Source organism: Mustela nivalis (genome assembly GCF_964662115.1).
Source record: "Mustela nivalis genome assembly, chromosome: 5".
NCBI classification, from domain to species: domain Eukaryota; kingdom Metazoa; phylum Chordata; class Mammalia; order Carnivora; family Mustelidae; genus Mustela; species Mustela nivalis.
This window is the reverse complement of record NC_139024.1, coordinates 57,479,033-57,494,724: the sequence shown is the minus strand read 5'-3', so window position 1 is coordinate 57,494,724 and position 15,692 is coordinate 57,479,033. Positions and strand designations below refer to the sequence as shown.

The 15,692-nt window shown below is 36.3% G+C and overlaps 1 protein-coding gene across 4 annotated transcripts in view; it reads left to right on the top strand.

The window, feature by feature from the left end:
- Positions 1-15,692, top strand: part of UTRN (utrophin) — a 507,070-nt gene that overhangs the window by 211,019 nt on the left and 280,359 nt on the right. For 3 of the 4 annotated variants that reach the window (XM_082730779.1, XM_082730780.1, XM_082730777.1), the window contains 6 exons: positions 1,104-1,232; positions 1,537-1,707; positions 4,313-4,474; positions 4,910-5,047; positions 8,885-9,076; positions 10,161-10,333. In XM_082730779.1, coding sequence (XP_082586905.1) covers positions 1,104-1,232; positions 1,537-1,707; positions 4,313-4,474; positions 4,910-5,047; positions 8,885-9,076; positions 10,161-10,333 — 965 coding nt within the window. Of the gene's footprint in view, positions 1-1,103; positions 1,233-1,536; positions 1,708-4,312; positions 4,479-4,909; positions 5,048-8,884; positions 9,077-10,160; positions 10,334-15,692 lie in introns of all 4 variants that reach the window. The other variant, XM_082730778.1, reaches the window with a different exon arrangement.

Below are 15,692 nucleotides of genomic sequence, written 5' to 3'. Positions count from 1 at the left end.
CCTTTTACTTATGTATTTTTCAGTCTGTACCTTCCAAATTCTCCTTTCAAATAATACCTTTATAGTCCTATTAGAACACTTTTTAAAAAGATTTTATTTATTTGAGAGAGAAAGGAGAGAACATGAATGAGGCAGAGGGGCACGGAGAACATGAGAGGCAGACTCTGTGCTGAGCAGGAAGCCAGAGCTGGGGCTCCATCCAAGAACCCTGTGATCATGACCCGAGCCACCCACCAGCAGACACTTAACTGACTGACCCAGGCGCCCTTAGAATATTAACATGAAATAAGTCTGGGGGTCATCAGGTCTTGTTCTTCTTTCTTAGAACCTAGATCATTTGCCAAACTTTTCTCATTTATGAGTTCTCATTTTCTTTTTTTTTTTAAACTATTTTCCATATTACGGATTAATAATTTGTTTTCTTGTCATATTATTACTTGTAAGGTTTTTTCCTAATTTCCTTTATCCTATAAAATAAAGTTCTTAGAATTTGTTAATTTCATCCAAAGGCTTCCCTACTCTTTTTGATCAAGTCCTAAATTCTTGCCTTTAACCGTTTTCTTCTGGTTTTCACATTTATTCTCTCAATCACATTTTCTGTCCTGCTTCAGGAAAAGTTCGTGAGGTCTGTGCCGGCTGTACTTCTAAGTGCTGCTGGCACTGAGCTGACAAGCAGCAGACCTGCCAGTTGCTCATTCCACTGAGCAGGCAGACTCTTACTCAACCCATATTTTAATCGTTCTTTTATATTACTGCTTTTTACGTGAGTTTTAAAAAAATATGATCAAGGAGGGTAAATGAAATTACTTATAAAAATGAAGAGTAAGGGAGGCAAAATGAAACTGAAAAAGAAAATTTCACCTGTTATCCTCCTTTAACTTTTTACTGTATTGCAGTCTAAATCAAATAAATGTAAAAAATACATAACCATGCATTTTTAGGAATGAGATTTATTCACTGGGAAAGAGCTTAGCAGAAAGATGGAAACCTATCTTGAAACTCAGCGTACATTTGCCTTTTCACAGGTCTTTTAAATGTCATCGACGATTATTGTCTTAAATATTGCACGTGATTGCATCATTGTTTCATTAATTCTTTTCTAGAACCATCAGAACCAGTTGGAAATATTTGACGGAAATGTTGCTCACATAAGTACATGGCTTTATCAAGCTGAAGCTCTGTTAGATGAGATTGAAAAAAAACCAGCTAGTAAACGGGAAGAAATTGTGAAGGTACCAAGCATAGAGCATCAGTAATCTTTGTGGGAGTGGAGGGTTTTGGTGTCTTTTCTCTAGTGCCCCAGTTTCCTTGTGCCTTCATTCTTCCCTCACAGTAGATTAGTTTTTATTTTGGTGGGAGAAACTGAGGTCTCATCTGAGTCCTACAGGAATAGCTCTTCATTAAATTGATTACTCTAAAATCTTTTCCAGGGATTCATGAAATGCACTTAAACTACCTTTAATTCTGAGTTAGCATCATACCCCATGTTTGGTTTTGATTTTTCTTATATGATAATTTTGTGTTTCTCGCAATTAGCGTTTAATATCTGAGCTAGATGATGCCAACCTCCAAGTTGAAAATGTCCGGGATCAAGCCGTTGTTTTGATGAATGCACGTGGAGGTTCAAGCAGGGAACTTGTAGAACCAAAATTAGCTGAACTGAATAGAAACTTTGAAAAGGTGTCTCAACATATCAAGAGTGCCAAGGTGAGTAATTATATTTTAATACAAGACTACTTTTCCTGTGGGCATGCATCTCAGTGATAGGTGATTGTATGGTAAATACATCAAAGAATTTTGAATTAAGGTGATTTTAATCACTTTTTCTTTGAATGGAGCATCAGTCTTGATTTATTTGTGATTTTGGCTATGAAGGAAATAGTATTGAAGAAACCATTTGAGAGAAGCGTTCAGAGTCTCAATCAGAAGTTAAAATTGGCTATAAAATAAGACTCCCGTCTGCCCCTCCTTACCGTGCCTGCTCTCACGTTCTTTCTCAAATAAATAAATACAAAAAGGGCAGGGGAGCCTGGTGGGGGAGCTCAGTTGTTAAGTGACTGACTCCTGGTTTCTGCATAGATCTGGATTTTGGGGTTGTGAGATTGAACCCCACTTTGGGCTCTCCACCCAGCACAGGCTGCTTATGTTTCTCTCTCCCTCTTCCCTCACTGCCCCTACCTTCCACAACCCCCCCAAATAAATAAATAAATATATAAATCTTAAAAAAAAATTAAGAATCATTCTCAAGCTAGGCATGAATATTAAATCCATTATTTTATAGTCATACTTTATAAATTTGTGCATACTACATGCTTGTGAACTGGTTTTTTATTTGGTTGCAACTAAAAGTTACGAGAAATTTCACAATTTAGGCCTAATGCAGAAAAGCTACTATCTGCTGTTATAAATTTGAGAAAGCGCTTTATAAATTTAAATAAGAGGATAATAAATAAGAGTTTTCCTTAAAAAAGCTTTTCCTTATGCTTCCGTATGATAACGTTTCTCTCTGTGTCTATCTTACTAATTCTCTTTCCTTTTTCCCTTGTTTCCTGAGGGGAGGAAAGGAGGTATTTTACTGTAGTGTTCTCAGGGCCTGCAGTGTGGCAAGTGCTCAGTAAATGTGAAATGGAAAAGATGGGAGCATTTCGATGGTTTGCTAGGCAAAAAACAAAGCAGCATAGTTGACTTTGGGGGTCATTCAAATTAGGTGTTCATTCTGACAGGATTATGAGGTTTTCAGGATCCCAGCTGGGCCATGGGTTTTGAGTATTTGGTTAATTCTACCTCCTGAGAGTTGTGTGTGGAAATTATCTAAGAGGACTGACCCTCTTTTTTGCAAGAGGTAAACATTATCTAAGTCAGCTTTAGTTTAAAATAGCTGACATATTAGGCCAAACTATCTTTGTTAGCTCACAAATCTACTTAGAATACATATACTTAGAAAGTATACAAATATACTTTCCTTACAATTTAAGGAAAACAAAGAACTTTAACTTTTGTCTTTCTTAGTTTTGGCCTTATTTCCCTACTCTCTGACCCAAATTCATTTGTATTTTTCAGAAGGTATATAGGAGCATTTTCCTGGTTTAAAAGAGTAAGGCATAAGACATAGGGAAGAGTGAGAGGGAATACAAAGAAGCAAAATTATTATTGTCCCCATAAATAACTTCTGTTAACATTTTGGCCTGCATGTCTACTCTTACTCATATCCTGTGATATTAAAATATTAAAATTGTTATATTGTTTCATTTGTTCTCCTTTGACATGGTTTTCAATAGCTATGGGGTGTTATATTATCTATTACACCTTTGTTAAGTCAGTTTTCCACTTTCAGTGTCCTTTTATAAATATCGAATTGTCAGAATTCTTTTATGCATGTCTTTTTGCTCATTTGTTAGTGTGCCCTTTAGGGTCAATTCTTTGAATTCCTTGAAATTGTTGTAGCAGTTGTGCGTATAAATACCATTAAATAGATTTTCCAAAGAGTCCTACAAAAAGTTTGTGCCAATTTTTACTTCCATAATCAGAGAGTGCTCGTTTCCTCACGCTCAGCCAATACCTTATTTTCCTGCGTATTAGTTTTATTAAAGTTGTTACATTGAGTTTAGTTATATAAACATGAAGTTTTTCTATAATGATATTGTCTGAAAATACTGCATTGAGAAAGATGTACTTTTTCAGATTTGGGGTATCAAAATCCAAAGGGGATTCTACAGGAGACATTCTCTGGGATGTACCTGTACTTGGTGGTGGCCTTTCTTCTTTCTGTGGTCCTGGCAGGGATGGCTTTTGGATCTTGGCCCTGTTTCCTGCTGTGCTCATACGTGATCTCAGAATCCTTCTACAGCACTGCAGTGGGCCTCAGTTATCTGCCCACTAGCTCACATCTCTGGCTGGAGTTTAGAAAGAAGGGGTAACTCAGAGAAGCCCAACTAGATAAAATCATTGCTCTATGAATGAATGAAATTAAAGTCAATTCAAATAAATGCTAGCTCCTCTCTTGACATGCCATCCCCCTGATTAATGATGGCAGGTCTGGTTAAGAATGTATTTTTTCAGGGGCTATTGGGTGGCTCAATTGGTTAAGCATCTACCTTAGGCTCAGGTCATGATCCCATGTCCTGGGATCAAGCTCCACATCAGGCTCCTTGCTGAGCAGGGAGCCTGCTTCTCCCCTGCCTGCCATTCCCCCTGCTTATGCTTGGTCTCTCCCTCCCTGCCCCCCCCCACCCCCTGTCAAATGAATAAATAAAAATCTTTTAAAAAGAAAAAAAAAAGACTGTCTTTTCAAAGAACACTTTTCCTTCTGCAGTTGCTAATTGGTCAGGAGCCATTATCCTACCCATGTCTGGTCACCACTGAAGCATTTGACGCTGATGTACTTTTCTCTGACCTGGAAAAATTAGAAAATGACATAGAGAATATGTTAAAAGTTGTGGAAAAACACTTGGAATTCAGTGATGAAGATGAAAAGGTTGGTTCAAGGAGATTTTCAAAAACCATGGTGTTCTTACTGTTCTGTTCTGTTAATTATATTTCTACATCAGTGATGTTTACTGGAAGAGTCTGCCAAGTCATGCCAAAGAATAGACCCATACGTGATTTTCTGCTGAGTGTCATTATAAGATTTGCCAAGTGATTTACATAATGCTTAAAAAATAGACACACTTTTTGACTAAAGGTAGTGTTTCAGTGTTCTCTAACTTCCTCTAAACTAACATTCTTTATGAGATATTTTAACTTAAGATGTGAAATACTTAAAAAAATGAATTTTTGTTACTTATCATTCAGGTGAATAGATCTTGACTGATCTCATACTTTGTCGGTTAGTTCTGCTTGGGAACTGGTAAGTAAGTGATGCTATATGCATTTTTCTTTTGAGTAAGCTATTTTTCCTATTAAACTTCAGGGAGATGAGGAGAGAGCCCAGATTGAGGAAGTTCTACAAAGAGGTGAACAAATGTTACATCAACCTATGGAGGATAATAAAAAAGAAAAGATCCGTTTGCAGTTACTACTTTTGCGCACAAGATACAATAAAACTAAGGTACTATCTTGGGAGAGACTCTGTTTTCCTTAAATAACTTATTTAGCTCTTGCCATTCAGATATTTGATGTTGCATTCATGGATACCTTAAAAAACAGATGGCATAGTATCTCTTTATCCTTTTTGGTATGCACTACTAAATAGCATTTATATTTTCAGATGGGACAGGACTCAAAGGAAATAGAAACAAAATCTTATTATTGGGATCTCTTTTGGACTTCTAATAATGTCTTAAATCTAAAAGACATCTGTTCTTTTTAGAAGTGACTTCCTCCTTCAGTTCTGTGTTTCATATGTGGAGGTCTTAATCACCTCAAAAAATTTTAGTGTACAAATAACTAAATTCGTGAATTGATAAATTATGATTTGTGTTCTAGAAAAAGATTCTCTACCAGCTCCCTTTTCAATGACCATCATCTCAACTGCACTCTAAGTATGCTGATGTTCTCTCCAAGTCTTTTCTTAGGTAATCCTTCTAAGAACCCATTTTTAGTTGATGACTTTGAATCTAGTGGAAGATTCTACTCTCTGAGCTTGCTGCCTGTTAGATGTCTCTATCTGTATGTGCTGCAGCCATATGACATGTCCCAAGCTAAACTCGTCCTCTGCCTTCCCCTTCCAATCCATGTTTCTTTTTTTTTTTTTAATTTTTATTTATTTATCAGAGAGAGAGAGGGGGAGAGAGCGAGCACAGGCAGACAGAATGGCAGGCAGAGGCAGAGGGAGAAGCAGGCTCCCTGCTGAGCAAGGAGCCCGATGTGGGACTCGATCCCAGGACGCTGGGATCATGACCTGAGCCGAAGGCAGCTGTCCAACCAACTGAACCACCCAGGCGTCCCCCAATCCATGTTTCTTAATTTATTCCCTATCTTTGTTTATTTCCTTAAAAACTACCTATTCTCAAAGTAGAAACCTCAAAATCTTCTCAACCGTTTCTTGTTCCTTACACCACATCAAGTAGGTATTAAAACCATGTCTTGTGTATGGAAGCATGACACATCTGAACCTAAAGTTAGACACAGATCTACCAGTTACTTGCCTTATGACCCTGGGGAAAGGATGGAGTTTCTCTTAGTCTACTATCCTTTCTGTAATTCACACTTAAGGTTTGCTCCTGTTAGTCAGTGTAATGTGTCCTAAGCTGTGTTTTTTTTTTTTTTTTTTTTTTTAATGTCCAGTCTTTCTTAATGCTAGCCCATCCTCCATTTAGTTCTCAAAATTATTCCCCTCAAAGTTAAGGCTGGTCATGACATTCCTTTATCTAAGAAAGTGTGGAGGAAAATATTGCAAAATACAGAGAAAGCTTTAAGTGCAAGGTTCATATAATGATACACTTAGGCTTCTCTCTGGCCTCCAGCTACCACTTCGATTCACTGGCTCTTAACCAGGCGTACAGTTCTAATGGTTTTCTGCACATTTTCCCAAACACACCGGTGCCTTTACACCTTTGGGATCTTGCTAATTTTATTTTTAACTCCTTGGTATGGGTTTTATTGCATTTTACCTGAAAAATGTGTTATCTTTTGAGACTTGGCTCCATTTTTACTCCTAAGATTTTTTCAGATGATATTATAGTTCTTTGCCTCATTATTACTTTTGAAAGTATCTTACTTTCCTAGAAGTTTTATCTTTTGGGTCTCAAATCATAAATCATTATTGGTCCAAAATGGAAATGATTCTTGGACTTTTAACAAGTGCATAAATTTGTTTTTTAAGAGTACTAATATACACTACAACAGGCACAATTCATTTTGGGTTCACTAGCATTAGTTAGTGTAATTAAAATGTTTTTAAAAGGCTTAAAAAGTTTTTGTCCTTATTTTGTCCTTAGCCCATATGCATCTTCAGACTTGCAGTTTTTAAAAACTGTTTCTTATCTATGAACATTAGAATCTCTTGGGGAACTTAAAAAAAAAAATCTAACCTACAAACCAGTTAAATCAAAATCTCTTAGGTTGGGCTTATCTGTGAACACTCCTTACACAAACAAGCAAACATTCTAAGTAATTCTGATGTTCCGTCAGGATTGAGAACCACCAGTTTTTAGAACTCATTTTCTTACTCAAAATGTGTGTTTAATGACCTTTTCCCATTTGTTTATGAGGGTATGTTTGCTCTTTTTAAAATATGTGTAAGCTCTTTATAAAATAAAGATATTGGTCTCCTGTCGTATTTGCTCTTAAGTATTATCTTGTTGATTTTCATCTTCAACTTATTTTATCTTTAACATAAAACCATTTAAAATTTTGTTTAGCACTACATGGCTGTATTTGTGTGTGTGTGTGTGTGTGTGTGTGTGTGTGTGTGTGTGTGTGGTGTGTGTGTGTTTCCAGCCTACTTAGGATCTGAAAAGTTCTTATTTTCCACAGAGATAATGAATATTCAGTTCTATTTAGTTCTGGTTTTTCCTTATGGTTTGATAAAAACAGAACAGAAACTTTTAATTAAGTGTTCAGGTAAAATTAACTTTTTAATCTATTTATCTGGAACTTAGGTTGTATATGACTTGAGCAACATCATGTAACAGTCTCAAATATTAGCATTAGTTTGTGGTTTATTTGCATTTCTGTGTCCTAGCAGAATTCTTAAAAAATAAAGTTAGCCAGAAGTAAAGTCTGGGTCGGATCTCGAGGACTTTTTTTTAATTTTTCCTTCTCCTAGGACATTTTGATTGATCACTCTCTTAGGATAAAATCTATTTTTGGAATAAAGAAAGCACACGTTTAAATTTTGAACTGCCTTGCTGCTTCTGCAAGACTATGAAGGCTCAGGAAATCCTAGGTTATCTTTGCAGTCTGAATAGAGAAAGATGGTCTTTCATGAATGTGATCTTTTCTTTCTTTCTTTCTTTTTTTTTAAATTTGGAACTTCCTATCTACAATACCTGTAGACCTTTCCATTTCTTTTATATTTCCTTTAAAAATATAACTTACCTTCTTGGACATATAGGTATATATCCAGAAATGCTTTCTGACTAAAATTTGAAGGCATGGCATCAGGATAATAAAATTAATATTACTGTCCAGTATAAATAATCACGTGGATAAAATCAGGAAATCTTTGGCTTGCTTCTCTCCTGCTATACTATCCAGCAATAGGTGAACATGTTTCATCACATTCTAGGAGACACATAAATGCAGATGTCTAGATTCAATACTATGTTGTTGACTCACTGGTTTTAAATCTTGAGTCTCGGTTTCATTTAGGAATTGTAACCATAGCCATTTTCAGGACACTACCTCATTGAACATGTATTTATTCACTGCCATCTTTGAATTCTCAGAGGACTATCTTTTTTTAGAAATTTAATAGAGAAAACAGTGAAAGCATCATGGAAGCTACCTTAATTCATGAGAAGATGCACTTTGCTATTTGCAAGTAATAAATGGCACATTTAATAAACTGTAACTGAAGTCCAGAAGAGTTAATCTAATCATGACATTTTACAGAGTAAAATGATATTAAAATTTTTAATTTCCTACAGAACTTTATGATTCATGGCATATTCTCATTCCCCTAACAGTTCAGGAAGGGGTTGTTACATTTTCTTGTTTGCTAAATGGGTTTAGGTGGCACACTTCTTAAAGAAAACCCTGTCAAGCTTTAACTTATTTATACTGTTTAACTGCAGGCTGCAAAAGAAAATCAGTGTAGAGATTGTCAAGGGTTTCTATAGCAATACAGGCAAAAATATAAAAACATAAAACTCATTTTTTTTTTCCCTTTGATGGTACTGAATTTCTCCACCAAATAGTATTGTGTTTTTTTTTTTCTATTTGCTGCTGTTCATTGTGGGTCTATTTTAAGAGATGTGTCTTATTGGTATTGTTTTTACAGGCAGCCCCTAGTCACCAAAGGAGAACAGGTCAGCTTGCTCCTGGAATTCAATCGCCACCTCTCCCCACAGATTATCTAGTTGAGATTAACAAAGTTTTACTTTCCATGGATGATGCTGAATTATCACTCAGTGCTCCTGAGCTAAGCACTGCTGCCTATGAAGACTTCTCTTTTCAGGAAGACTCTCTGAAGGTAAATCTCCAGGCACCTCATTTGAGTAGCTGCTGTTTTTTTTTTTTTTTTTAAATATTTTATTTATTTATCTGATAGAGATCACAAGCAAGCAGGGAGGCAGGCAAAGAGAGAGAGAGGGAAGCAGGCCCCCTGCTGAGCAGAGAACCCCCCATGGGGCTCCATTCCAGGACCCTGGGATCATGACCTGAGCGGAAGGCAGAGGCTTAACCCACTGAGCCACCCAGGTGCCCTTGAATAGCTACTATTAATGCAGAATAAAGCAAGGAATCTGTCCTTATGCCTTTGTAGATGGCCTATAATTTTTAAAATTTGTACTAAGGAATTATTAATGGATATAAGTAATAAACCTTGCTCATTTCACCAAGGAAATATCATCAGATTTTGAATTTTTTAAGAGTAGGCATGGATTTTTTAAGTTTGCACAGTTGTTCATTCTTGGCAACATCAAAAACTTCTTTAATCAAACACATGCACGGTCCATGTTCCTTTCTTATAAACTTGATTGTGAGTTTGATGTAAAATATCAGCATTTATGTTGTCATCTATAACAAATTAAGATGGGCCAGTGTTTGAGATACAGAGTAGCGTGTTGCTTATACATTAGTAGAGATCTGGAAGTTTGTAGTTACTCACGAGACTATTAAATACTATCAAGGCTTTTTCATATAATTTGCACTTATGTATAAATTTGCAATAAATCGCTATAGATTTGATGTTTGCTAGCTCATTTCTGTCATTTAAGTTAGCATTACTACATATTTGAAAATGTGAATCATTCCAACTTCACTTTATTATTTTTACAGAATACTCTTGAGGCTTTTTGTATGTCCTCTACAAATACTGCTTTGAGCAACTGTGAGGATTTCCTTTTCTGCCGTTAGGGTATTAGGTAGCATTTCTCACACTTTGGCCAATACAGGGTATTATTCTTTTTTAAAGTTTTCAGTTTTGATGAGCAACAATTATTATATCTCATTATATTTAAAATAAATGTTATGCAAGATAAATTTTTGATTTTCCGTGATTTCATTCTTCTTATCTCTTTGCTGGATTTTGTTAATGTGTGATACTACATTTGTAGAATATCAAAGATCAACTGGACAAACTCGGGGAGCAGATTGCAGTTATTCATGAAAAACAGCCAGATGTTATCCTCGAAGCTTCTGGACCCGAAGCCATTCAGATCCGGGATACACTAACTCAGCTGAATGCAAAATGGGACAGAATTAACAGAATGTACAATGATCGTAAGGGGTATGTGTAAATTAAATTAATACTTACTTTTCTTAAAAAGGCCTGGGGTGCCTGGGCGGCTCAGTGGGTTAAAGCCTCTACCTTCAGCTCAGGTCGTGATCTCGCAGTCCTGGGATCAAGCCCCCAGTTGGGCTCTCTGCTCAGCAGGGAGCCTGTTTCCCTTCCTCTCTCTCTGCCTGCCTCTCTGCCTACTTATGATCTCTGTGTCAAATGAATAAATAAAATCTTTAAAAAAAAAAAAAAGGCCTATAAGTTCATGGTCCATAACGAAGGTCATATGTACACTAAGATTAATGAGAATAAATTTCACGTCCTTGTCCTAGGCCTTATTTAATAAATTGTGATGAGTGTGATTCCTTAAAGAAAGAGGAATTGCATCACATATAGATGATCTTTTGCAACATAATATCTTAATAATTAAAGGAAGCACCTGTAATCTTTAGGATCTAAATAGTGTTCATTTTCTTTAAAAAACTTAAAAAAGATTTTCATTAATGCTCACTTTCTCCACATGCTTAATGATTAATGCAAGTGACGAACAGGGATAGCTACAGATAATTTGAATCCATGTATAACCCTAAGCCCTTTTTCTTAAAATTTTCTGTCTAAAGTTTTTGAGCCTTCTTCTTTCTCGATTTTGACCAGACCTATTAGTAAGTAGAAATAAGAACAGGTAAGATTTTTGCCAGTAGCTGTGTATGTGGTGGAAAGGCAAGTAAGGTGTGAAACAGTCCATCGTAAAGTATGATGTAAAAGGGAAGTTACCAGAAAAATGTATTGGAAAACAGACATACATACATACGTAAGAGACATACATAAGAAAACTGAGCAGTATGTTCTTGTTCTTTGTTTTAGCAGCATTTCAAGTGAGTATATAGTCCTTGAATAGATCATTTTTAATGGTCTTTGGGTGTATTCCCTTATATGGATTTTTAAAATCATCCCTGTACATTTAGACAATATTTTTTACTTACATCTTTATGCGTAGTTCTGCCTACTTAGACTTGATTATTAGATGATGACTAATTTGTTAAAACATAGTAACATTTTAAGAAGATTTTATTTATTTGAGAGAGTGAGCAAGAGAGAGACAAAGAGCCCGGGGAGGGGCAGACCCCCAGCTGAGCAGGGAACCCAGCACAGGACTCAATCCCAGGACTCTGGAATCATGACCTGAGGTGAAGGTGGACACCTAACCGACTGACCACCCAGGCTTCTCTGTTTTGTGTTTTAGATTCTGCATATAAGTGAAATCATATAATGTTTATCTTTCCTTTGTCTGACTTATTTCACTTAACATAGTGCCCTCTCAATTCATCTGTGTTGTTGCAAATGTCAATATCTCATTCTTTTTTGTGGCTGAGTAAAATTCTATTTTGTGTGTGTGTGTGTGTGTATCACATCATCTTTATTCATCTACTGATGGTCATATAGGTTAGTTCCATGCCTTGACTATTTTAATTCATGCTGCAACAAAACATAGGGATGCATATATCGTTTTAAATTAGTGTTTTCATTTCATTTGGGTAAATATCCAGTAGTGGAATTCCTGGATCATATATTATTTCTGTCTCCAAGTTTGGTGGAGTCTCCATACTGTTTTCCATAGTAACTGCCCCAATTTACATTCCCACCAACAGGGCACGAGGGTTCACTTCTCTTCACATTCTTTCCAATGCTTGTTATTTCTTGTCTTTTTGATACTAGACATTCTGACTGGTATGAGATGATATCTCATGTGGTTTTGATATTCATTTCCCTCACGATTAGTGATGTTGAACAACTTTTCATGTGTCTTTTGGCCGTCTGAATATCTTCTTTGTAAGAATGTCTGTTCAGGTTCTCTCCTTTTTAATGGGATTATTTGTTTTTCTGGATTGAGTTGTATAAATTCTTTATATATTTTGGGTAATAATCCCTGATGGATAAATCATTTGCGGATGTTTTCTCCCATTCAGTAGGTTGCTTTTTTGTTTTTTTGATGATTTTCTTCACTGTGCAAAAGCTTTTTATTTTGGTGTGGTTCCAGTAGTCTATTTTAGGTTTTTTTTTCCTGCCATATCCATAAATATGGATATTTATGGCCAGTGTCCAAGAGATTACTGCCTGTGTTTCTTTGGGTAGTTTTATGGTTTCAGGACTCACATTTAAGTCTTGACTATTTATTTGCTTTTACCAGTGAAAAATTTCAGGTCTCACACTTAAGTTTTGACTATATGTTTGCTTTTACCAGTGGGGAAAAATATTTTTTTTCATGGTTTTCTTAATTTTCTGGTTGTGGCCTTTTCTTTGCACTTGAAGAATGGTGATGAACTCCTTTAACTTTTGTTTGTCTGGGAAACTCTGTCTCTCCTTCAATTCTGAATGACTTTGCCGGGTAGAGTATTGATTGTAGTTTTCTTCCTTTGAGCACTTAGAATATACCATGCTGTTTTCTGACCTGCAGAGTTTCTGTGGAAAAATCAGCTGATATCCTTGTGGGATTTCCCTTTTACATAATGGCTTGTTTTTTCTTGTTGCTTTTAAGATTCCCTCTTTATCTTTAGTTTTTGCCATTTTAATTATTCTTTGTCTTGGTCTGGACTTTATTTTGGGACTCTGTGCTTCCCAGACCTTGGTGTCTGTTTCCTTCCCAATATTAGGAATGTTTTCAGCTATTATTTCTTCAAATAATTTTCTACTCCCTTCTCTTTATCTTCTCATTTTGGGATCCCTATAATGTGAATATTATTACAGTGGATGATGTTTTAGAGTCCCCCTAATCTATTCTCATTTTTGTTATTATTTTCCTTGTTGTTCAGTTTGGTTGCTTTCCATTATCCTGGCTTCCAGATTCCTGAGCCTTTCTTTTGTGTCCTCTAATTTGTTGATTCCTTCCAGTATATTTTTCATTTTAGTTATTATATTCATTAACCCTGGCTGGTTATTTTTATATTTTCTGTCTTTTTGTTGAAGTTCTCACTGAGTTCAAATATTCTTCTCTCAAGTCTGGTGAGTATCTTTAAGACTATTACTTTGTTCTCTTTATCAGGGCTATTGCTTATCTGTTTTATTTGCCCTTCCCCCCGACCCCACCCATGATTCTGTCTTGTTCTTTCATTTAGGAGATATTCCTCTGTTTCCTCATTTTGCCTGACTCTCTGTGTTTGTTTTGTGTATTAGGTAGGTCACTTATTATCTCTTGGTCTTGAAAGTAGTGGATTTGTGTGGTTTCCTATAAGGCAATCCTGCACTACTGCATGTGCCCTCCTGTTGTGGCTGAGCCATGATTACTATGGTACACTGGTGGGTCAGGCTGGCCCTTAGCCCAGCTAGCTACAGTGACCTGCTTTACCTGCTGTGGGCCCACTGGGCAGGGTTTGCTTCTCTAGCTATTAAGAGACCTGGCTCTACCACCGTGGGTTTGTTGGTAGATGGGGCCAGCCCTTAGTCTGGCTGTCTGCAGTTAGCTGCTGTAATGGCTGCAGCTGCAGGTGCAAGGAAGGCCAGGACTTGCTCTCTGCACAGCCAGCTGAGAGGCCCAGCAGCAGTGGGCACTAAGTATGGGCACTTTGGTATATGGGGTTATCTCCTCTACCCCCAGGTCAGGAGTTACTTTGGAGGGATGCCTGCCCAGGTCAGATGGTTGGGTGGGACGGGTCTGCAGAGGAATGCCAGGATGGAGCATGTGGTGCTAGCTAGCCAGGTAAATGGATGAAAAGTATCATAATTGGCTCCCAGAAACATTTGGCTACCTATGCTGGGCAAAGGTGAGAAAAATGGCACCTGTCAGCACTTTTGTCCCTGGGGAAATTTCCTGCAGATCCCTGCCCCTCTTGTAGTTTTGTGCTTTTCTTGTTTGTTACTGTAGAGTTGGCGTGTGTTGGTTTTCTTCTGTAGTCTATGTGATGCATGTGTACGGTATAAAATTGATTTTTCTGAACTTGGTAGTATATTGACATCAACTGTATGTAATGATAACTTTTTCTCTTTTTAAAAATCTTCTGATTTGTATATTTGCATTGGCTAATGTGGTAGAACTTTAAGAACATTGTTGATTAGTAGTGCTGATGGCAGAAGTTCTGCTGTTTTCTTGATTATAAAAATTTTACCTTTTATAAAGGTAACATGGGAATTTTCAAAAATTTAAGCACCAAACTATATTTAACTGTATTTTCTTATGTTAGAAATTTATTTGTCATAGCTTTCATTATTTTGTTTCCTTCGTTAACTTGATTGCATTTGCTAGAGTGTTGTCTTGTTTGTTTTATCCCAACATTTGGTTGCATTATGTTCTTATTCTTACTTTTTGTTTTTCTTTCCCAACTTTGGTAACATATTATAATCTTTATTTTTCTCCATCCATGTTTATCCATCTTTCACAAGTAGTGAGAACTTTTTTGTATTCTTTTTTTTTCATAAAACATCAAGGCAGTGGCAAGCGTCCTGCACTTTCATGGTTTCTGTTATCACTTATAATCACATGAGGGTGACCACCAGGTCCATTTGTCTGTACCAGGTCCTTGTGCTGTTTGGCTTATAAAACTTTTAAAATTTTTTCAAAAGTAGAATTTAGTGATTCATCACTTACATACAATACCCAGTGCTCATCATAGCAAGTGTCCTCTTTAATGCCCATCACCCATTTAGCCTATTCCCACACCTCCCCTCTGTTCTCTATAGTTAAGGGTCTGTTTTATGGTTTGCCTCTCTCTCTTTTTCCTTTCCCCTATGTTCATCTCTTTTGTTGCTTAAATTCCACATATAAAAGTGAAGCCATAGGGTATTTGTCTTTCTCTCAATGACTAATTACACTATATGTTGACTAACTGGAATTTAAATAAAAAGTTGAAACAAGAAAAGAGAAGATTAATCTATAGGAAAAAAAAACACAACTTTTCAAACTTTCTTGGCCAATAGTAAAAGTATGATAAATACCATGAAAATACAGCAGATCAACTTTCTTTGAAAATTCCCTTATGCCTAGCTTACACTGGTGCATGGTGTTAGTTTTCATATTTTTCCAAACAAGTAATTTTGCAACCATCTTAGATAAATAATGGAGCCCCCTTTTCCTGGACAAATTTCTTCCCTTTCTTTGAGCCAGTTATTTCTTCCTTCTCATCTTGGATCCTTAGATCCTTATGTATCTTCTCTCCTAAGAATGTCTTCTCAGTTATTGATCTTCTGTACTTCCTTTGGTGGCTTTCACTGCACAAAGTTCAGACCTCGCATCTTGAACTTGGAAGCTTTTTAACTTTGTTTTCCCAGTGGCCTAATTTCTTATACTTTTATATATTGCTCAAAAAAATTTCTTTAATTTCACAAAATCTTGATTAAAATTTTCTTTGTTTTCTTTTCCTTCCCAGTTTCTGATTCT